At 39.6% G+C, this 23,521-nt stretch overlaps 1 protein-coding gene across 1 annotated transcript; it reads left to right on the forward strand.

Moving 5' to 3' along the window:
- Window positions 1–3,608: 3,608 nt before the first annotated feature.
- Window positions 3,609–19,969, forward strand: PSAT1 (phosphoserine aminotransferase 1). Its single transcript, XM_065861638.2, has 9 exons — window positions 3,609–3,710; window positions 5,906–5,966; window positions 7,074–7,143; window positions 8,279–8,484; window positions 10,159–10,331; window positions 11,283–11,452; window positions 14,945–15,073; window positions 17,563–17,700; window positions 18,307–19,969. The coding sequence occupies exons 1-9, from the start codon at window positions 3,651–3,653 to the stop codon at window positions 18,410–18,412; spliced, it is 1,113 nt and encodes a 370-aa protein (XP_065717710.1). The 5' UTR covers window positions 3,609–3,650; the 3' UTR covers window positions 18,413–19,969.
- The last annotated feature ends 3,552 nt before the right edge of the window (window positions 19,970–23,521 follow it).

The following is a 23,521-nucleotide window of genomic DNA, read 5'->3' on the forward strand; positions in this document are numbered from 1 at the left end:
TTTTGTGTATATAAACTAACATTTTAAAGAATAAAGTATTTTAGTAAAAAGTAAATATCTATCTATATTTATGTTAAAAAATACATGTACTTTAAATTATTATGAAACCATTTTACCCTGAGTTTGGATATAACCTGTTTCAATCTCTTGTTATTAGTTAATGTTCTACATATTTGTCTGGGTTCTTGTTTGACATAAAAGCCTAAAATCAATAGGCCTGCTTTTTGCTAGAGAACATGTTACTGTTTACTTACAAAACTCAAACATTTTTTCTCTATTTATTTTGGCTTCCTGAGAATTACTTTTCACACTTTGTAATTGCAATATTTGGAGCCAGACCTCTGAAAAACAAAATAACCCCAAACCGTTGTCTGAACTACTTGCATCTTGTTTTAAGTTCCACCAGAATTTGTTAGTCTCACTGCTTTGCTGGACCAGACATCCCAGCTGCCTCCTGAAGCAGCTGCCAGGTTGCTGTGCAGTCAGCATTATTTGTCTTTTAATAACGACGTCAGTTTTTCTGTTATCGTGTGAGACGGAGAATTCACGTGCACTTGCTCTCCTCGAGTGAGCTGATTCTTTTCGAGCAGTAGTTGATGCAGGTTTTTCTGTGCAGCAAAACAAGAAGTCATGATGAACCCAGTAAAAGTTCACTGAAAGCTCTGGAAGTTTATTTGAATATTACACTTTCTCTTGTTGTTGTTGTTTTTTAGTTTTTTGCCCAGTTATGTGTCACAGTAAATACATCTCTCTCTGATTTTCTGTTAATTATGCAAATTCACGTTTGCAGGCATTTGTGGCCCTTGAAGAGTTAGGTTCTCTGTCAATGCTGGAAGCCAGAAGCATTCCTGGAAGTCATGGTTTTGGAAGCTTTTATTTTACACTAGATGACTATGAATACTGATATAATGAATTTATGGGTTTAGATGTAATGAAAAATTAGATCATAATTGCTGTTGGTGAAATACTAAAATAGGAGAAATCTAGATACAAACAGAACTCTTATGTGATCTTTGCTATTCGTCTTCATTCTATCCATCTGCAAAAGCACGGTAATCCCTTCTATGTAGCAAAAATGTGTTCAGGAAACTTGCTGGTTTATTGATCCTTATACATTCTATTTACTGCCCATCAGCGCACAATGTGAAGTGGATTTTCTGAAGCTCTGGGTTGCAAGGCTTCCAGCACAGTTGTCCTGTGATCTCACAGGAGCTACAATTTTTGACCCTTCTGGTCAGGATGGCACTTGCTTGAACTGAAACACTACAGTACCTGATATTTATTCCCTGTGCTCTGAGCTGATACCAGCACCAACTTGCCTTGTTTCTGTTTTTGTGTTCTTTGTGCCAGAGGTTTGAATTACACTTTTAATTGCAAAGTTTTAATTTACGTTGTGGTTTGTGCCACACAGTTAGGATTCAAGACTGATCCTGGTTGGGTGCTGAAGCACTTCCATAGCAGAAGCCAGGCTTCCTGACCTGAACCGCCACCCCAAACTACTTCTGGTTCTGCTACCCCTTTCTGCTTAGGACACCTTTTCCCTGGCAGGTCGGAGTTCAAAGCTGCCTCTCTGGGCAGGCCTAAGTAGTCTGGGTTTAATAATGGGTAAAGCCCAATATGCCCTAAGCCTGCTTCTGTCTGAGACTTCGATAAAAATAAAAATAATTATAGTGTAGTCACATCTATGTTCTTACTGAACATTTCAGTAGAGGCTTCTATTAAAGTAGAACTAATCTGAATAATTACATGTAATGTAGTTCTGGGTGTTGTGGTCTGAGGCAGACTTCGAAAACACCTTGTTGTTTTGAAGAGAACGTATCCAGCCTGCAGTGCCTGTGAAGTCTGCTATTATCTCTTCAGTACTGGGAGGGGTTCTGGTGTCTGTTTTTCTTAAGCTATAGCCATTATTGAAATGAAAGTTATCTTTGTTGTAAAACCACTGTCTCTATTTACAATCTTTTAAACAAAATAACTTGCCTCTGGTGAAAATCTGTTCTAAGTATCAGGTCAAGCTGTAATCTGTAAATTCTTTTTACAATTCTCGGTATGACCTAGCTTTACAGGAAAAGGAACAAATTAATGTAGTCAGTATTTCTTCAGTTAAATAATTTGTAATGAAAATGACCTTTTATATAAACCTCAGTATTCACACAATAATGGACATCAACACTTTCATTTCTGAAAAAGTGCAATTTGGTAAACGGATGACTAATGGTGATGATGAACTTGGTAAACATGCCCAGGACTAAAGCAGCACCAGCATTGTGGGTAACACTGGGCAGAGTAAGGTGTTCAAGGGCTGTGCTTTGTGCAACTACGTATGACAATCATGAGTCTTGTCTATGATACTTGAAAATTATGGGACTCCATTAAGCCCATCTGTTTTCAGTCATAATTAATGGCTTGTTTTGTTAAAACTGATTTGCGCCTACTGCCTTTAAAAACACTTCTGAAAACGGATTGTAATGCAGAATGTCCCACTAAAACAATTAGAAGAAATTGGATGCGCTTGTCTGCTTTCATTTAAAACCATTTAATTGTATTAACTATGTTTCAACTGAACTCACACTAAGTTATCTGTGGAAAGAATAACTTAATATCCAGGGATATTCACCTAGGATATGGCAGACCCCAAGGCAAGTCCCAGCTCTGCTATCTCTTCTGTGAAATAATTAAGTTTCACAGCTTTCCTAGGTTTATTCCCTTTCTCTGAAATCCAAAAAGCACATTGCCTGCAATGTGGTGTTTGGGGAATCAGTGCACAACACATGTAGTTTTTTGCATAGGAGAAGGTAGGGATCCTGCTCTTCTTTTGCGCAGAAACATGAAGACATTTACCTCTTCCAAGATGAAATATCACCTGAAATTCATCGTGACTATAGACCGGTATTTTCGATTTCTCCTGCCCGCTTTCAGACTGCTTTTGGAACAACCGTCCCAGTTGCAGACGTCCCTGCTCATGGCAAGGAGGTTGGACTAGAGGACCTTGGAAGGTCCCTTCCTACCAAAGTGTTCTATGATTCTGCACAATTACAAAATTGCATGTTTTATTGATCTCAGAGTTCCAAAGCAGCAGCTGCATGCGGGAAAACCTCTGCAAAGTTATTGCTGGACATGCATTCAGTCTGTCTGTCTTGTCTGTCTATCCATCTATCATCTGTCTACCTACCCACCCCTCTACCCATCTATCCACCTAGGGCTGTAGGTGCAGTGGACTCTGGCCAGGTGCGCGGAGGTTTCCCAAGGCCAGGCCCGTTTAAATCCCGTCCATGGCTCGGGGTCCTCCCCCCGCACCCTCCATTTTTGGCCGTGACCGCGGCCCACTTGGCATCGCGCGCGCGCGCGCGCGCGCGCGCGCAGGTCGGCGTGCCCCAAGGCAAGGGCGGTGCCGCGGGGGCGTGGCCCACTCGCGCTCTCCAATCCGCTCGCGGGGCCCCGCGTGCCGTGCCCCGCCCCGCCTTCAGCCCAATCACGCTGCCTCCGCGTGGAGGCCGGGACGCTGCCGGGGGGGCCAATGGACAGGACGTGCCGGCTGCAGCCCCGCCTCTGGGGTGTGTGCGGCGGGAGCCAATGGGCGGGCCGGTGGCGGGGGGTTTATCTGTGGCGGGGGCGGCGGCCGGGCGGGCAGCGGCGGCAGGAGCGGGACCAGAATGGAGAGCGGGCGGCAAGTGGTGAACTTCGGGGCCGGGCCGGCGAAGCTCCCGCGTTCCGTGAGTAGGGGCCGAAGGCCCTTCCCCGTGCGGGCTGGAGCGTTGTGGCTGGCGGGAGCGAGCGCTCTGGGTCTCCCGGCGCTGCGGAGGGCGCTGGGCTGACGGGGGTTCGGGGCACTCGGCCGGGTGAGGCGGCGGCAGCGGTTCTGCTTCCCAGCCCGGCGCCCCGGGGGCTCCTGCGGGGGCCGGGGAGCTCGAGTAGTAAAAAGAACCACCCGCATAGCAACGAATCCTCCTTTCCCCCCTCCACACCCAGATCAGTGCCCTGGTAAGGTTGGTTTTTGGAAATGCACCTAATGTGATTTTAGGATTGCTCTCCCAGAGCTTTATCTGAGTTTGACCTAAGGTCGTTCATCAAGTGCTGTAACAGTTTTGGGATGGGAAGTGCTCAGATGCACAAGGGTGACTATGTTAGGTGTGTTATTTGTCAGCTGATAAAGAACATGGTAATTTCCTGAGAAGTCTGTATTTAAAAAACTTTTATGAGTGTAGTGCAGACTCAACCCTCTGGAAAGTTGCATCAGCAGCCATAGGTGATCTAGTTGCATATGGAGAGGGAGTGGTTTCTGCCAAATTCTATGTATCTGACTTTCAAATTAAGAGTTATGTGTTGTGGAAACCTTTTATTCTTAGTTTCCATCATAGTTTTCTTCATTGTTTTCTGTGTTACTTATTTCTTTTTAGGTCAACAAATTTGTATTTTTTTTTTCTTCTTTTTTCTCATCAGAATGTCTTTTGTAGGCTATGCTGCAAAGAAGTTTGTTGTTCTGTCTTGAACCTTTGGCTTAGAAAGGGGCTCTTATTAGACGCAGTATCCAATTTCAACAGAGTGCTGAGAACTGGGTTTAGGGTTTGAGGAGGGCATAGCTGAATTCCATGTTATTAATCTGTTTTCCTCTCCTAAAGATGCAGTACTCTTAACTGGACTACTGCACCACCTTGATTGTTTCACTTTGAATGTGGGTTGATGTCACATATGGAGTGCTTGGACTCACTGAAGCATGAAGGTGGAAAGAGCTCATCATGGCTATTACAAGGTGTATCATAGATACCTGTTTTAAGGCATGTGCAGGTTGTCAGATAAACAATGTTATAACAATTGGATTTTATCAAGCGATTTAACAAGCACTTTCTAGTAGTCTGTGTGCTCCCTTTGGCTTTTTGCCCCCTGCATCTGGCATTGGTAAGTTTGCATGTGAAACAGTGGTTACCACTTCACCATCTCTAACATCAAGAGCAGTGCAGTTGTTTCTGTTTGACCTCTTGGTGACCAGCTGCTACAGTTGGCAGGCCACGCAGACAACCTGTCAACAAGGCAGATTTTGCCTTTCTGCCACTGTCCAGATGGGGTGGTTGCTTGGCAGATCCTGGGGTGCGTGCATACAGCATTTGTTTTTGTGGATTTTCTGCTGAAGCTGCCTCTACTCCTGCTTCCTTTAGGAGGAGCTAAGGGTGTTCTGTCTCTCAAACAGGAATTTACTGAAATTGTAGGCTGTGGATCTAATGGTTAGAATCTAATTCCACTTTGGCATTTGAGAGCTACAGGAGAAGAAAGAGAAATGGAAGGCTGAAGCAGCAGACTAGTTGACTAGGGTTCCTAGGAGTGACACATAGGTTTTGGTAGCCTCGAATTTTACCTAATTTTTTCTTAAATTTCAATGGCATAGAGGAGGCTCATCTTCAGAAAATGCAGGACTTCATTCCTTGAAAACAGACCTTGTCCTGTTGGCTCAATTTGAGGTATCTAGATCCCCAAGCTGATTTTTTTTTTCATGTTTTCCTCCATACTGTAGTTGTCCTATTTGCAGAAATCAAGTGAAAGAACACAAAGCAGAGCGGTGCGGGTGGGGATTTAAGATGCTTGAATAGAAAGAACACACATTAAGCATTCTGTAAAGGGCTGGGAGTTCTATCCAGCTCCTAGAAATCATTCTGGAATCTGGAAATAAAACTATTGAAATAATAACTTAAAACATGGTCTCCACAAGAAACATGTTATTTAGTTATGCCGTCTCATTAAAAGCCTTCAGACATGAGATACAACAAAATTTTATCAGTGACTATGCTTCTGTTAACTTGACACTTATTAAGCGAGGTTATTACTGCATGGAGCAGTTGGTATATGCATGGTGCATCAGTGACTCCAGATAGTGGAAAATTATCTTAATTTATGTGTGGATTTTTTCTTTTGTTAGGTATTATTAGAAGCACAGAAAGAATTGGTGGACTACAAAGGACTTGGTATAAGCGTTCTTGGTAAGATTTCAAAAATTATGTATTTTGCAGAATGTAAATGTTTAATCAAATTCTTCAATAAGAGTTTTTATTTTGCTGTTTCAGCTCCTTTTCTAATACCTTATTCTGCTACTTTTTCATATGCCTTTTCTACCATTCATCAGGAGACCATAAAATTATACATAGCCAGATGTTTAGAGATCCAAAACAGAGGACTTGAGACAAAAAAGATGACTAACATGTAAAACAGTAGCACTTTTGGATCCTTGGGCAGAGATGTGTATAAATATAGGCTATATATACACAAGATTTTATTTATATCTATAAAATACTCCATAGTGTAGACTTACTATGCGCAGATAGATACATACTGTATGTGTATATATATAGATAACATAGTATGTGGCAAAATGCTTCAAATGTGTTTGATGTACAGTGCCCTTCCCATTAGGAAGCCAGTGCTGTCCTGTCATACGAAGCGGGTGTCTTCTGTGCCCTATGGATCGCTAACTGGCTTCTCAGCCCCAGTTGCACAAAGCCTGTATGCAAGAAGACGGTCAGCATTTTACTGGTCCTGTAAAAATGTTTAGTTGCCAAAACTAAAATGTACAGCAATTTCTGCAGGGTAGGGATTAATATCTAAATTGCACGCTTTTACAGATGGAAGAAAGAATACGGATTTAGTAAAAGGAATTAGTATTAAGTTTCCTTGATGTTTAATGAGGATTGCTGCATGAAGAAGCCTTGTTAAAAATAAAGAGAACAAACCTCTGTACCTTACTTGCTACAGCACTGGTATCAGAGAAGATTCTTAGAGTGAAGAAAACTTATGCCTTTCTAGGGAATATTTTTTTCACACAAATGTAGTTGTTCCTGGAATGGCAAGGTCGTGTGGATGCCAAATGTGAATGGACTGGATTTGTCCAGATCTGGACAAGACTGGAGGTATAAATCTTGTGTGAGTATTTAGGGAGGCTCAGCAAAAAGCAGGGAGCGGAACCAGAAGTGGGAGGCTTCAGGCATTTTGAGTCTGTAGTGTAAAAAGTTTAAAGCTTAACAGAATTTTAAAATCCCATTAATATATTACCATTTTGTTTCATATTATTTCTTCTTTCCTTTCCACAAAAGAAATGAGCCATCGGACCACTGATTTCACAAAAATTTTAAATACAGCTGAAAATCTCCTGCGTGAATTGCTGTAAGTGAATTACTTCCTGGTTACTTTTAGTTTATGCTTGTGTTAGTTGCACCAATAGTGACTAATATGAAGACTTTTTCTTGAAAGTACTTGCTTGTGTGTTTGCTTTTTTTTTCTTTTGTTTAGATACTGTGTCTGATAGAGTAATAATCTTGGAGAGGACACTGATCTTCTATTTTTCAGATGCTCATTTATTTGAATGTGACAAACTGCTTTCATTAGGTTAAAATGCTTTTAATATGCATACTGTACACTTTCTTCTGAAATCCTAATTTTTGTCACCTTCATGGAATTCATGAAGGGCATCCGCTTTCTTCATGAAACAAATTGAAATGATAGAAATCAGTTCTCCTGTGGCATAGCGGTGATCTGTACATTACTGATCAGTCTTATTTTACTGAAAAGCTCTACAGATGTGTTGTAGGATCACTGATCAGGAGCCCTTTTCCTACTTGTAGTGTGACACATTTTTAAAAGTTTGAAATAAATGTAATGTATTAGAATTAATGTTCTTGCAGCAGTTAATAATGGTAGTAATTTCTTATAAAACCTTGACTCTTGGTCACAGCCAGAATTATTGACAGGGGGGTTTTGATGAATAATTTGAACAAGCAATTTTTGTGATTGTATGAAGAAGTACTTACGCCACTTGCTCTGCATGCGCAATTTACTCTACAGTTGCACTGCATAGTATACAGCTGAAGGGCCTCAAAGCTGAATTCTGCTGTGAGGACCTTGGTATCAGCTTCTTAGCCTGACAGAAAGACCATGAAACTGCTAATAGACAAAATTGCAAGAGAGAATTAATTTTGTTGGGATCTCTTTCAAGTCTGTATATATTCTGATAGAAGAGCTACTCGGAAGTGAATTTGGTTTAATGCTATCCAAGAGAAAAAAGTTGTTTTTTTTTTTTCAGCAAATTTCTATCTGTAAAATGTATAACATTACTCTTATTACTCAAGTTGTTACTCAAGACCAGTACTGACGTAGGTTAATGGGATTTGGTCTAATCTCTTGGCAAAGAGTCTTCTGAAATGACAGTGTTCTTCCTCAGTTGCTGTTAGATGCATAATATTAAGTAGTATGAGTCCTGTGTTTTCTGGGAATGATACAAATTGATATTTCTTGCATGCAGAAATATACCAGAAAACTACAAAGTTATTTTTCTCCAAGGAGGTGGATCTGCTCAGTTCAGTGCAGTCCCACTTAATCTCATTGGTTTAAAGGAGGGAAGACATGCAGATTATGTCGTTACTGGAGCCTGGTCAGCAAAAGCAGCTAAAGAAGCAGAGAAGTATGCCAATGTGAACATCGTTCATCCAAAACTAGGAGCCTATACGTGTAAGTTGATGATTACTTCCATCTATGTGAATGCTCAGCTTTTTTAATTGCTCTGAAGATTGGTCCAAGTCAACCTTTGGGTCACTGAATGTTAACTAGTTTCAGAGTTGACTGCTCAGCCTGGCAAATCTATCCATGTTCATTAATGGGGCATCTCTTAGATGGCTTGACAATCTTCACCAGAAAACAACCGTGAAACCAGACTGAGCAGATTCCAGAAAATAAGTGGCCAGGTGGCAAGAGGCAAATGTGTACCAATAGGGAAATGGTCTGGGATGCCTGACTACTTTTTTTTTTTTTTTTTTTTGGTCTGTCTGGTGGGGTTTTTTGTTTGTTTGTTTGGATTTTTTTTTTTTTTGGTGTGTGTGTGGTTTTGTTGTTGTTGTGTTTTTGTTTGTTTGTTTTTTCTACCCCCCCACCCCCACCCCACCGTTATGTAACTGAGTTCTTAAGGTAACTTAGTTTCAGGTATTCTCAATAATGAGATTGCTGTGAAATTTAGAAGCGTGCCTGGGATCTTGACTTTGGCCCAGGAGATGGGAGACATGCATTCTGTCACCTTCTTTTTAGGGTTCCCAAATATTTATCTTCCCTACCGATGTGCCACAACAGGCACTTGGCTCTGGAAGAGGAGGGGTGTTTTCAGCTCCTCCTCTGGAAGCTTATTACTGGATATAACATAATCTAAATGACCACAGTGTAGAAGGAAAATTAAAAAAAGGTTAACTGTAACGGAGGGATTGGGAATTTTACAAGAGTCTGTTTCAATAACGTGTGTATAATTTGTCCCTGGATATACATAAATTGTTGTTGGAGCAGAGGCACCTAAATTCTGGTTTCTAGTCATGCTCTCTTCTCTTCCTTCTGGTCCAAATTATAGCACAAGGAAAGATAAATGATATTCCCATGTGAGTTAGTATACTAACTGGTGACGAGGGCACTAACTTGGAAGAAAAGTTTATATCCTCTGAGGCGCAGGAAGGAATTGAACCTACAACTTCCCAGCCTAGGGGAGCACATTCACCATTTGGCAGCAGTAGACAAGGGGAGAGGCACTAAATAATGATGGAGGCAATAACAGCACTTATGTTTTGGAGGAGAGGAAAGGGAGAGCAACCATTTGTTCTATGCAAATCATGTTCTGTGCTGTCAGGGCATGCCTGTGTATTGCCTGTTGACAGAGGAAATCTTGGTTTTCTAAATGGACTGTAAAGCTTAAATGGGAGGTAGGTTGGTAACCTTATGCTCAGCTTGAGCAAGACTGAAATGCTTCTGGGGATGCACTGAAACACAGCTTTAGAGAGAATTTGGATGCTTCAGTGGCTCCAAAGGCATCAGGAGAATTCTTAGACCCAGTGCCTGAATTTCTCTGAAATCTGTTTTGGATCCCTAGCACAGTAGTTTGTAGTCTGAGATTGCAAACCTGATGAAAATCCCTTGAGGAAAAAGGGCTGGAAACCAGAAGGGTGTTTGTAAGCTTAGTGTTGGCTCACCACAGACACTTGGGAACACACCGGTGGATTACCTTTGCAGATAAATTTTATGTTCCTGGTAACAAGATGATGAATATTTTATACTGTAAAATCCTTCCAGGTTAAGTCCTGCGTTCAAGTAAAATTTCGTGCCAGGAAAATTATTTATCTCCAATGACCTTTGGATTTTTGTCTTTCTCAGACATTCCTGATCCAAGCACTTGGAATCTTAATCCAGATGCATCTTATGTCTATTACTGTGCTAATGAGACTGTTCATGGTGTGGAGTTTGACTTTGTACCTGATGTCAAAGGGGCAGTCTTGGTTTGTGATATGTCATCCAGCTTCCTGTCCAAACCTGTGGATGTTTCCAAGGTACAGTATTGAACACAGTGGTTGCCCAAAGCATTTTCAAAATTGATTGCATATAGTCAGGGATTTTGAAATGTCTGGGTGGCTTGACATGCTGAGCACTGAAATTAAGGAAATGATATTTCTTAGTGGGATATCTGATGATGGATACAAATGTTGAAATTTGAAGTTTGTTATTTCATTGTCGATCTGCCTTTTTTTCAGTAAAAACATATTAAACTACGTTGAAATTGTTCATGTTAAGAGCTGTCCAAGATTGTCTACTGTGTGAATCAGAATTTCTGATCCTGCCTCTTACAAGGAAAATCTGTAACCCCTTTTAAGCTGCTAAAGCTTCCTGTGCCTCACAATTACTGTGTCTGTTTCACAGATAGTATGGATGCAAAACATGCTACTTGCTTTTGTGAAGTGTGTTAGAAGTGGGAAGTGTTACTGACTGGTGAAGTAATGTGTTTGATCTTTCTCATCTGTGTGTAGCAAAAAGAAGGGGCTTCATCTTGGCCTTTCCTGATCTGCCTCTTTGCGCACCTGGATTATATAATTCCTGTTCTGAAACACCAGATTAGTTGAGAATACTGTGATCTAGATATGAATTTATTTTTAGTAAATTTGCTTGGAGTTATGTGAAATTGAGATGGGCTGCCTTGAAGTATTTGTGGCTAGTAAATAAATATTTAGCGAATCATTGGGAAATTTGCTGTGCCCTGCAGTCAAATGAAGACATGTGGTTCTGATAATAGACGTACATGGGACAACAACTGTAGCTGTAACTGCACTTTGAAGTCAGAACTTCTCTTAATTTATCTTTGACCTGCAACTTATTTTCAACACGTTCTCCACAGTGTTCAGCCAAGTTGTATGCCTGTTGTATTAATGATACTGGTGTATGACTCAGTTTTAAGATCTACTAGTAAACACAAGTAGCAAGTCCTTCTTCTCTTCTTTCTGTTAAAGTTTGGCGTGATTTTTGCTGGTGCTCAGAAGAATGTTGGCTGTGCTGGAGTTACTGTTGTAATAGTACGTGAGGACTTGCTGGGATTTGCGCTGAAAGAATGCCCTATTGTATTGGATTACAAAACACAAGCAGCGAATGGCTCTTTGTATAACACTCCACCATGCTACAGGTAATTTACCCTGCTATTTAATATCTCTTATTCAGAAAGCTGCTGCACTGCCATCTGCTGCTCATATCAAGAAAAGTTTCAGAGGTTGAGTACTTGCCTGATACGTTGGAATGTTTCACATGGTTCATGTGAAAACATGGGAAGTGTCCAGCCACATGCCTGTAGTAGGCTTACATGTTGCCTAGTGGGACCCAGCCATGAAGGATATGAGAAGTAAATATTATATGTCATAATTCCATTGTAGAAGTTTCACGATTGAATTCTGACTTACGTGAACGTAACTCTGCTCAATTCAGTGGCGATCCTTCTATCATTGCAAGTAGATAACTTGGCACTTAAGTCTTCCTTCTTGAACAGTCAGTACAGATTTGACTTAACTTCTTCCTGAGGTTGTTCTCAGCATTTGAACCTCCAGATCCCTATCCCTGTAGCATGATTTTTTTTTTCAGAAGAGACATTTTAGTCATTACTTTGCTTTATGCTCTACTTCCTGTTTCCATATTCCTTTAACTACTGCCTCAGTGTTTGCATTGACATCCAAAAATAAAATTGCTCTAGCTTCATAATTATTGCTAACAATCAAGATCATGAAATGCGCATGTACCTGGTCACATCATGTATGCAAGAAGCAGAACAGGCCACAGCTTGCTCTTTTAAGATTACTATCTTCTAGTTTCTGCTAGCTAGTGAAATGATGCTTTGCTACTGGAATATTTAGGTGTTGAGCCAGTAGTATCTACCCATTCTTAATCTGGAGCAATGCCCACTAAAACGGTTATTTTAAAAGTCTTCAAACCAGGTATACTGCCCCCCCTTTTTAAAAAAAAATACTTTGAAAATAATGATTTCTACTTTTAAATATAAGATTTCTTTTTGATTTAGATAATTTGATAATGCAGTCTTGTACTTTTGGTATTTAATTGCAGCTCTTACAGCTTTTTCATGCATTCCAGAATTTGCAAGCTTAAGTTGTCTGATGCCATCCAACACATATCAAATCCATTGTATAGGCATAAAGTACAATGATTCCTGCATGCAAAGCTTGCCTTAATGCCAAAGCTTGCTTAAATTTAGCAGAATTCTACGTGATGCTCATTGTATCTCTGAATCTGCTGGTTCTCACTATGGGGTGTACTATTGCAAGGACATAGAGGCAGTTATCTTAATTTATAATAATAGTAGATATTGTGAGTGTATGTTTATACCAGACTTTACAAAGCACATCTTGTTTCCTCAAGGAATATGCATACTGTAGAGTATGTAGTACTGTAATGATGTGCTCTTGCTGTCAGCTTTTCCGCCCTGTCTACTGGGTACACCAAATGTCCTTAGGGCTGGTGTCCAAGATGAGCATCAACATTGCACCGTTTGGGGATTTTTGTCTCTTTTTCTGAATGTAGCTTTTTAACACGGACAGTATGTGTGTCTTTTTTTCCCAGTGGTTTATAAAACCTCTGTTTTTAATGATCGCTTATTTTCCTGACTGCCAAGTCACACGTACTGTTTTGGACACTGTGTACTGGCATATGCCAGGTTTTACAATCCAGCCATTCATGTTTTCCAAGTACAAAGTGATTTCCATTTGAAAAAACAAAGTTCTGCTTAATCTCAGCACTTGAACACAGTGGTGTTCCTCTGGTTCGAAAAGCGAAAGAAATTAAATTCTGGAGTTTTATTCTGGCCACTGCACAGAATTTCTGAAAAGAAAGTGCTGCTTTAGCTGTAACTCAGTATCTGTCAGTAACGTTAGCAGGGTAGTGGGAGATTAAGTGAGCTGTAAATAACATGAATTAACAGTCTCTCTCTTTTCTGACCACTGTGTTGTCAGATTTCACTTCATGCTACAGACCCACATTGGAGTATGCTCCAGAATGCAGAATGTAACACAGACTGACAGCGTGCACATCTGTTTGGTTTGGCTCTGAATGCCTGTTCCAGTTTTTGCAAGGAACTGGCAAAGCTGCCTAGTTCTCTTCCTCTACTCTTTTCCTTGCACTCTCTAATGGTTTGCTGGCAAACAGGCAGGAAATATTGGCTGAATTAGCAAAAGCTACTTCAGCAGGATGTTAAATTAAATTAAAGTGATGCTAACAGCTTCAACCTTTTGGCGCTACAGAGCTTGACTCTTTGACCCTAATCTGCTTTGCTAAAATTAACAATGAATTTGCTATAAGAATCTCATTTATAAGTTCCAAAGGTTTATTTTGCATTTAAGATTGCTCCAAACCCATTATTTTTAGTGACATGAAAGAAGGATAAATGATTTCAGCTGGCTGGATTTTGTGGGTGGCTCTAAGGCTGATTTCTTTAAACCTTACTTGTCCAAGAAGTTTCACTCATGGGAGTGAAGGCAAGAGGTGATGTGGCCCTATATATTTGGCAAGGGCCTAGGCTATACTTCACTTAAATCCTTTACATTGTCATAAATGTGGCAAGATTGTGCTCTCAAAGCTATAGGGGGTTTTGTATAAAAGGTAACCTGTAACCTCAGCTATTCTGCAGTGTTCAAAGATCTGATGGTGGCATCCACTGAGAAATTAAGAGTAGCAAAGTCTAAAACAGCCTCCTGCTAGGTTTGTGTTAAAGAAACTTATAGAGTTAATGTTCTCTGAGCACTCCCTTGGAATCTGTGATGAAAGGATTAATAAAAGCAAACTTGTTGGAAATATGCCATAAAAACTTGTGAACAGTTTATTATGTTAAGTGCTGTAGTTGTGGGAAATGCCTGAACTTGAACAAGCTGAGTTTTGTAGCAAAAGCACAAAAGCAAAAGGCCTGGGGGATTTTTTTAGGTTGCCCTTAGTAACTGGCATTGATATACTTGGTCTCAAGCCATGTGATGCCTGTAGGCTTCCAAATCTCTACTTAGGGCTTGAATGGTAGTGAATAATTAAGTGTAATGCATCATCATTTGTTTTGCCAAACTTCACTGTCCATGTGGGAAAAATGTCTTTTTAAACAGAAATGAGATTGTAGCTTTTAGCGTTTGTGAAAATGAGGTTAGATTTCTGGCATTATTAATTTACATACATTTGAGATTCATCCCTGCATCTTTGCTAGAGCAGCTGCACAGGGTGGATGCTACCAACTTCTGTGTGAGCTCTGTGTCTTTCTAGGATTTGACAGGCAGTTGTGTGGTCAAGGAGCTGGCAGTGATCCGTGCAGCGTGTCTGGGATGGCCCTTGGGAGCCCTGCAGGGCTGCAGGAAGCCTGCAGGACTTGTCCTTCTGTGGTACAGAGGATTGACTTTTGTCCAACAGATTTCCGTAGCATGTGAATTTCAGGATACCTCATCTGTGTCCAAAAAAAGTTGCCTGCTTAGAATTGTCATAATTTGTAAAATAGTCCAGATTCTGAGTTGTTCATCTTAAGCACCATAAAACCAAACATAACATTTTGTTGCTGAAATATTTTGTGAAGCGTTAAACAGGACTGTTACTTTTTCTGTTTTTTAAAAATAATCTGATTGAAAAATGTTCTTTTCTGTTCCAGCATTTATATCATGGGACTGGTACTGGAATGGATAAAGAATAATGGCGGAGCTGCAGCTATGGATAAACTTAGTGTAATCAAATCACAAATGATTTATGATATTATAGACAAATCCAATGGATTCTATGTGTAAGTTGCTATGCTTTTCCCTTTGGTTTCAATGTTTGTTGCAGAGCTAAACATATTCGTAACTTCTAAGAGTCTTATTGCAGCATAATTTTGAAGTTACCTTTTCTGTAAATAGAAATTTTGAGGAATCCTACAGGAATTATTTGTGCAAACCATTCACTTGATAACTATCCAAAGATGAGTCTTATTCTAGTAGGAAGTTACTTGAAATTATCCTGTATAATGTATTGTGAAGCACATTAATAACTTATGTTCTAAATATAACAAAACACAGGAGAACCTAGGAGAGGAGCATACAAAAAAGAGATACGCAGTTTCTGGTTTGTACTCTTACTGAATCTCATGGGGGAAATACAGGCCAAAGCAGAGAAAGTGGCTTGTGAGAAGTTGTAGGGACCATGTTTGCATTGTTCGTCCTACCATCTCTTTCAGTAGTTGAAGGCTCTACTTTTTGTCTGTCAAGCAGGAAGTTTTTATTAGCTAATTGTGCCAAGTTCTGAAACCCTTTCTGAAACAGGAGAAAAATCAGACCAAGATGTAGGCAAAAATGCAATACATTTTCTTGTGGTTTATTTTCTTCAGTTATTGTTAATGGTTTTCCAAAGCAGATTGAACCCTCTGATTTTAAGATATTGAGCTCACAGGACCCAAAATACGTGTAGTTAAAAGCTGATGTTGTAATGCAGAATAATTCTAATACTCACCAAGCTCAAAAACTAGTAATTGACTATGAAACTGTGAAATATTTTCCTTTACCATCAGGATAAGATCAACTGTTTTGGGACCTAATTAACTTTCAAGTTGAAGTTAGGATAGGGCAAATTAAATTTGGATTTTAAATTAAAGCTGGCTCCAACGTTAATTGGCAGGGATATATTTTAATCATAATATTTAATACATTCTGCTTATCCATTTAGTTAATGAGAACAGCTTTGCCTTTAGCATTGTCATGATCAGGATTGTCATCCTACTCTACTGAAATCCTGAGGGCTTTTCATAAACCTCAGTAAGCAAATGAAGCCTTGAAAAAAACATTTTGTAACAAATATAAATCTGTTTCTGGCAAGCACGTCTATAAGTCTGCGAGTGGGAAATGCAATGCAGATGGCACAGTAAACAGTCAATCGGGAAGGCAAAGCAAGCTTCACTAAGTGAGCTGTGTGCATCTTGCTAAGCAATACAGTTAGGACTGTGGATTTTTATATTGTATCTATGACTACAAGGGAGACTTATCTGAAGCTGTAATGCGCCGCCTAATCTGTGGCGCGCTTCGCTGGGAAAGCAGCATGATGAGCCATTTGGCGAATGGAGACTTCTTCACAGAGTGCTCTGTGCTGTTTGCAGTTCGCTTTCTGAAGTCTGTGCACTGACTGACTTATGTCAGATTGCCTAATAACAACTGGATCTTCTGAAAACTATAATGTAGCTATGTTTATTCAAATATGGGAATGCTTACAAGCACAGACCTTTTTGAAGAGTGTTTTCCTGGTTGCATCTGAAGCAGAAAATTTGCATAGGCAGATATTATGGTTGATCTTTTGTATTCTTCTCATAATGGAGACATCTGTACAAAGGAACAAGGAAGAAACTTAAAAAGAATGATACCTGTTCTTTGTCAAATAGAATAATAATATCTATGAAATTTACATGTGGTGTATGAGAACTTACTCCTAATGAACCCCTGCGAGTATCTACTTCACAGCTTTATGAAAGAATAAATCTGGAGAATTCGTATCTGCTTTGGAACTAGAAGCACTAAATAATTTTTCCCCCCCCCTCTGTTCTCACCTTCACAAAGTAATTGAAGAGAAATTTTCCTTTAAATGTATCTTGAATTTTCTACTTTATATTAAAGGGAATTTTAAGAGATTAAAGAGCTGTTCCTGTGTTGTGGCCTTGTATGCGATGCAAAATTTGTTCTAGAGATACCTCTTCTGTACCTGAGATGTTAATGATTCTGAATAATACTAAAGTAGAAGGTATACTGAAACCAATAATGGAAGTCTCTAATATCCATGGAAATTTCCTTGTGCCATGTTCTTATACTTTATTTAGCTCTGCTTACCTGAGTCAAGCTCAATTCTTGTAGCACTTTGTGACCAGCTGAGTAAAAATAAGTGTCAGTCTTTGAAGAAGAAACTGCTTGAGATTCAGTCAAAGTGCACTGTAACTAACCTCACCCTAGGGGACATGACTGAGACTGTGGGTGGGGTGTTGGTTTATGTTGTGTTTTTAAAATTAGATCTGTTTACAAGCCTCCTGTGCATTCCTCTGGGGTAATTTTGAGTATGTCAGGAAGGTCTAATAAGCCTTCCACTTACTGTTTCCATTATTGTACTAGATTAAAAAAAGGAAGGTTGTATTTTTTCACAGAAAGTAATGACTTTGGTGTCAACAGATGCAATTACTCACTTTCTGATATGGTATATAGGTGAAAATGTAAATTTAGCACAAAATGAGTTACTCATTACATCCTGCAACTTCTCTAGATGTCCAGTGGAGGAAAAGAACCGAAGCAGAATGAATGTCCCTTTCCGTATTGGCAGTGTCAAGGGCGATGAAGCGCTGGAAAAGAAATTTCTTGAGAAAGCTGTGGAACTTAACATGATATCTCTGAAAGGGCATCGGTAAGTATTAAGAGTCAGATGAAAACCTTTCTTGTGCAAAATAAACTGTAACTGCAGTGAATACCGCAGCAGGCATTGTGCATTGACTTACCAGCCTTTCTCACTCACAAGCTGTTCCTCATGTTTGTTTGGCATTGCTTGGGAATAGCAGTCTAGAGGCTGTTGGTGGCTCAACTACCACTTGGGTGTGGTGGGTCTCAGCTTTCTCCTTAATTCTGCTTTCTTCTCCAATTTAATAAATCTAGCTTTGTGCAAATGCCAAAGATTATGACTCTTGAGGTCAGGTTCTGTCGTTGTGTGAAGCCTTTAATTACACGGCATGTCTACGTTATTGCAAGAGTTCCTTCGCAGTGGTGTTTGTGGAATTAGAAAAGATAGCTTTTTGATATCACAGTTCTACAGCATTTGAGCTGTAAATAACTAATAAATACTAAGTTTCTTCAGATTGCAAGCTTGCATTGAAGAATTAAATATTGCATCTCTTTCCAATAAAATGTAAATTTTATCTCTTTGGAGCAGGGTAGGTTTAAATGTCTGTGAATGTTATTGTCTTTTTTTAGAATTACACAAACCTTTTTTTTTTCTCACCTTCACTTTTCAATGCAGATCTGTGGGAGGAATCCGTGCCTCTTTATATAACGCGGTGACTGTAGAAGATGTTCAGAAACTTGCAGCGTTCATGAGAAGCTTCATGCAGATGCATCATTCATAAATGCCTGTGGGTTAAAGCCACGCTGCATATGTATGATATAAAAGCTAAAGGGTTTGAAAGTTACTGTGGTACTGCTGTAGTGCACAAGTCATTCTTTTTTAGTTCCTGTATCTGTTTTAGTTAACTGCACGGGATTGAGGCACAGTCTTGCAATGACTTGGCAGCGTTGGTTTCACTGAAGGTGAGGATCCCCAGGCTGATCAAGATTGGTTCAAAAATTTGCAAAACAGTTTTCTAAATGTGTAGTTAAAACATGAGTAGCATTGAAAGATGCCATGGATCTGAGTCTGTTTCTTGCTTCTAGTCACAAATGACTACTTCAGCAATGGCTTGTTTTCAGTAAATTTCAGGAGGCAAGATTTGTCATAAACGTTCTGTAATGCTTTACATTTGTGACTGCACTGTGAAGCTGGAACTAATGTTAAGTGTTCTCTAACGATATCTAGTTAGTTTATCAGATATATTCCAAGAGTATACAACCAGCAGTATTTAGGAATTAATATCTGTGTTCCTAACTTGAGGACATTGCCTTCAGACATCTGCTCCAATGCTTAAGTACTGTCATAACACCTCTGTGCAGCAACACCTCTTGTGGTTAAAGTCTGTAGGACTGGGCCTTTTTTCGTGTTATCACTTCCTGGTTTAAAGCTAAGATGCATGAGTCTGTAATTAAGTTGGTTTACAAGATGTTGTTTGTGCGTTTTGTATATCAAAATTCTCTAGGCTATTAATTTTGTATTCTTATTTTGGAGTGTGCATATTTGCTCCTGCCAAAAACTTGTTTTAACCTTCTTAACCTTGTGGCAAACTGGATTGCTGTATTCCACTCAGTGGATCTGTAACTTTCTCTGTACTGACTTCCAAGCCCAAAGTGCAGCGGGCTTTGTTGTCTGGTGCTTCTTCCCCCTCTAATTGTCTCTGGTTTTTCATGGCTTCGGTTCTGTAGCCTTTTTTATGTGGGGATATGCCCAGCTGCAGTAAATACAAGTTTTGACTTCTCTGTGTTTTCCTGACACTGCATCACATCTTTGGTCCAACTTTCTGACTTGATCCTTCTGACTTATTCTAGGCTTTGGTACTCTGGGCTAGAGAAGGAACTGTGGTTATGCAAAGATCTTCAGAAGATCTTCTGTTATAATAACCTTGCGTTACTTCTCAGCTTGTGAATTTGCTGCCAATGACTATATATTGACACTAACCTCCTGTTTTAACTTATGTAGAAGCTTTCTGCTAGTATCATAGTGTTTAGTATTACTGCAGCTGGTTTCAAACCGTAAACTCTTTGGTACAGTTTTTGAATTCTTGATTTTTTTTTTTTTTTTTTGGTGTAACACCAGTACAGTGGTAACAATTTAATAATGATAATGATGGACTATCCATTTCTTGGTGGAACTTCACAGCAAGTCAGTGGAGTCGTGTTGGGGTTGACTTACGTTCCCATCTGAAAAGTTGTCATTGTATGACTGCTGTTTTGAGATTTTTTTTTATCAAATTAGTGTACTTCAAAGTAATTAAATAAAGTGGGTGAAAAAAAAAATCACAGCATGCTGTGAGGTATTAGTGTGTCTGATGATTTTCTTTTTGTCACTTTCAGAAGGATAAGTTGTGTATTGTGTGTTAGAATTTTAGATTCCAGTATGATCCTTTCCCCTAAAAAGCAAGCTTGCCCCATTTATGTTTTCATTTCTTTCTGAAAATAGCTTATCCTACAACAAGCACAGAAACAAGAGTATTACTATGAGAAGGCTTTCAGAACCCTTTCTGTCCTGCCAATCTTGAAGATCTAATTCAGGTTCCCTATTAAGCTTTTCAACTTTCTAAAGTTGTACTTCCTTTGAATTTTGACATCTTTCTTTTCAACAGTAGCTGTGACTTATCCTTGTTTCCAAAAGTTAGTAAACTTCTCTGTTTTATACTAGTTTTGCATTCCCATTAGAAGGCATGCTTTTATGTGTGATTACAAAAAAGCACTGAAGTTTGTGCAGCTGATCCATGAACCCAATAAGGAACCTCTTTGCTGCTTCTGAATTGTGCCTAATGTGTTGTCAATCAAAGTTGTTTATTTTTTTTAGTTTTTAACCCAGAAAGGCAAAAATTGTGTAAAAGCAAAATGCAGAGTGAAGATACTTTACCAGGCAGTGATTGTCCGAATATTGTGTGAGGGGAATGGAGGAATGCTGTGAAGACTGGAGCATGTGCTGAATGAATTAGTTACTTGACATTTGTTTCAGATACATCCATGCAACACTTCTACCCTTCCAAGCTGCATCCTTGAAAGACATAATCAGGATATTGAGCCAAAACGGACAGAGAATTCCCACTTTCCCTCATCAGACTAGCAGGAAGAATTTCAGCAAGGGGTTGCCAAGAGTCCTGGTCTGTTCCCCTTACGTCAGCACTTCCAAGCTGGCTCAATAAATGCAGTGTTTGGAAGTAGGGCTTTTGTTGGTGTGATAAGAACACTCCTGAGGTATTCAAATGTGTTGAAAAATAGAGGCAAAATGCTGGTCTCATCTGAGTTTGTGCAGGTAGAGAGGGAGTTGTAAGATGAGCTCTTTTCCTTGAACAGTGCTTTCAGTTCCTTTTCTAGTGAGTTGTCTCTATTACACCTCCTAGCTTTTGTTTGATTTTCAAAAAACTAGCAGTAGCGAGTGTTCTCTTTAGTTTGTGGTATAAGAGTCCCTGGCCACCATCTTTCCTAGGCCTGTCCCAAAAAAGAGAGAGTTGTGAGGAGTTTGTGCTCTCCCCCTATTCCTACTCTGCACAGCGGGGAAGGCTTCAGCCCGGGTGAGAAGAGCTGTGGGTCAGGAAGGTGCCCTGTCCTGGGACACTCCTGTCAGGTGCCAATGGCAGAGTCCTTCCGTGGCAGCTCTGGTACCATCTCTAAGCCTGGCACAAAATAATTAAGTAAGAACTAGAAGTCTGGGTTGCCACATCCTTATTTAACTGGTAATTCCAGTGGAGATAAATTATTAATCTTGACAGCAGTGTAGGCAGTTCTGCCTTTGTATAACCTGATGCCATATTTTATTTTTCTTTTTATTTTTTTTTTTCCTGTTTCTGTTTAAATAGAATCCTGTTGTTTCTTTCAACTTGTATCTGGATTAATTATTTTAGATGTAGCCAGGGATGTTTGGATGTAAAAAGTTTAAGCCTATACTTGACTTTCAAGTAGATGTTTGGAATGAAACAGTAATAAAGGACATCATACACTTATGGATTAGAAGTTGTCAAAGAGTGCTGAAAGCATTATTAGGTCTGGCACTATGTTGTTGTGTGATTAATGTTTGCTGTATTTCATTTTCTGCATAGAAAATAAAATGAGGGTGAACCTCTTCATATTTGAAAAGAATATATCTAATTAAAAAGTGAAATGTTACAAGGTTTTACATGAAATCAGTCACTTTAATTGGAAAGATGTATCCCCATTCCTATTGGTAATTGGTCTCTTGATAATTTAAAACCAGGATTCGTGACGGTCTGTGATAAATTGGTCCCTTTTAGGCTAAATAAGCAAAGAAGTTATAATTATCAATGGATTACTGAGTGGTTGGAGGTGCATGATCGAAGAGATGCAAGGAGATATATAGAAGAGCTAGTAGCTTGTGAAGATGTATTTATTTTTTAAGTAGCTAAGGCATTAACGTGTATTTGATATGACAAAACCAGAAGCTGTACAGTTTCTGACATGGCAGAAAATTTCAGTTCAATCTCCTACCTTCACAATATACATAAGAAGAAGAAAGAGTGTTTTGGTAAATTAATTAATTACATAAAAGATATGAAGAAATCATGTGAGAAAGGTTGAAATTTGCTATGCTACTATAAGAGAAATTACAGTTAAACTGCTTAGAATTAATAATGTAATGAACAAATCTGAATATGATCCTTTGTTTTAGTGCTGTGATGTAAACTGAAGAGCTTTGAGAGGAATATTGCTAAAACTAGGCATGGTAGTGACGAACAATTGCTGTATGACTGAATAAATATTTTTTTCATAGTATAAACAGTAGTTTCTGGTCTTGAAACAAACTGTATGAAACTTTTGAACTCTGCTGCTAGGTTTTCTAGCTGGGCAATCCAGAACTAAAGAATTATAAAAATTGGAGAACTTAGTTCTGAGCTGGCACTGCCCTGTCAGTGTAGGGTCGCACTGGCTTCTGGCTTTTCTTTCCTACCAGGGCGACCCCAGTCGTGCTGCTTCTGGGCACGTTTTTTATTCTGAAAACAGACCTCCTGCCTTAGGGCTAGGCAGGACAAGTGTTAATGCTTGTCTCAGTTGTGATTGTGTTTCGCCTGATGTCTCAGTACTCTGAGCTGTATGTCAGATCCGGTCCCTCAATCAGGACTGAGATGGTGGGTTTTGACTGTGGAGGCATTTCAGTCAGCAGCCCCAAGTCTAACTTGTTGGTGTGGCATGAGAGCTTGTCTTCAGTTCCCTAAGTCTGACTGGTGATGTGAAGTAGTTTGAGGTAAGACAGAACATTGCTTTGGTGGTGTTAGGGGTCCTATGATGTTGGAGGAGAAAGGGTGATAGACACTGTCAGCAGAGCCACGTGCTTGGTAACTTCTGTAGGAAGCACTGGACCAAGTTAGTCGTGAAGTATGTGCAAGGTAAATGCTGTGTGACCGCTGGTGAATAGTAGGATAGGTTGCCAGGCTTTGAAATTAAGTTGTGTAAAACTAAAGGAGGGGAATAAAACTAGAAGAAAAATATTAAGAGGGTAATACAAGATAAGGTTGTTATTTTGGAGTAGCCATTTTAGCTATTGGTATATGAGAGGCAGCCCTCTGCCTTGCTTCCCTGCCTTCCTCATCCAGTAGAAGTACTGCTTATTCTGTGGCTTCATGACTACTAGTGTCACCATAAAGGATGTAGCAAAAATGCAGCTGGATCAGGAAGAGCAGCAGAACACACCTATGCGTGCCAGTTAAATGTGAGCATAGAACTACACTCTCACTTTTTATGTACAGCCACACAATGTACCCCAAATGTAGGTTGGTGGGAAAGTAATTGAGGTTTTGGACCACAAATTTTAAATCATTACAATTAGGCTCAAACACATCTTTATTAATCAAGACAGAAACCACTACAATTGACACATTTAC

Source organism: Patagioenas fasciata, chromosome Z (genome assembly GCF_037038585.1).
Source record: "Patagioenas fasciata isolate bPatFas1 chromosome Z, bPatFas1.hap1, whole genome shotgun sequence".
NCBI classification, from domain to species: Eukaryota; Metazoa; Chordata; class Aves; order Columbiformes; family Columbidae; genus Patagioenas; species Patagioenas fasciata.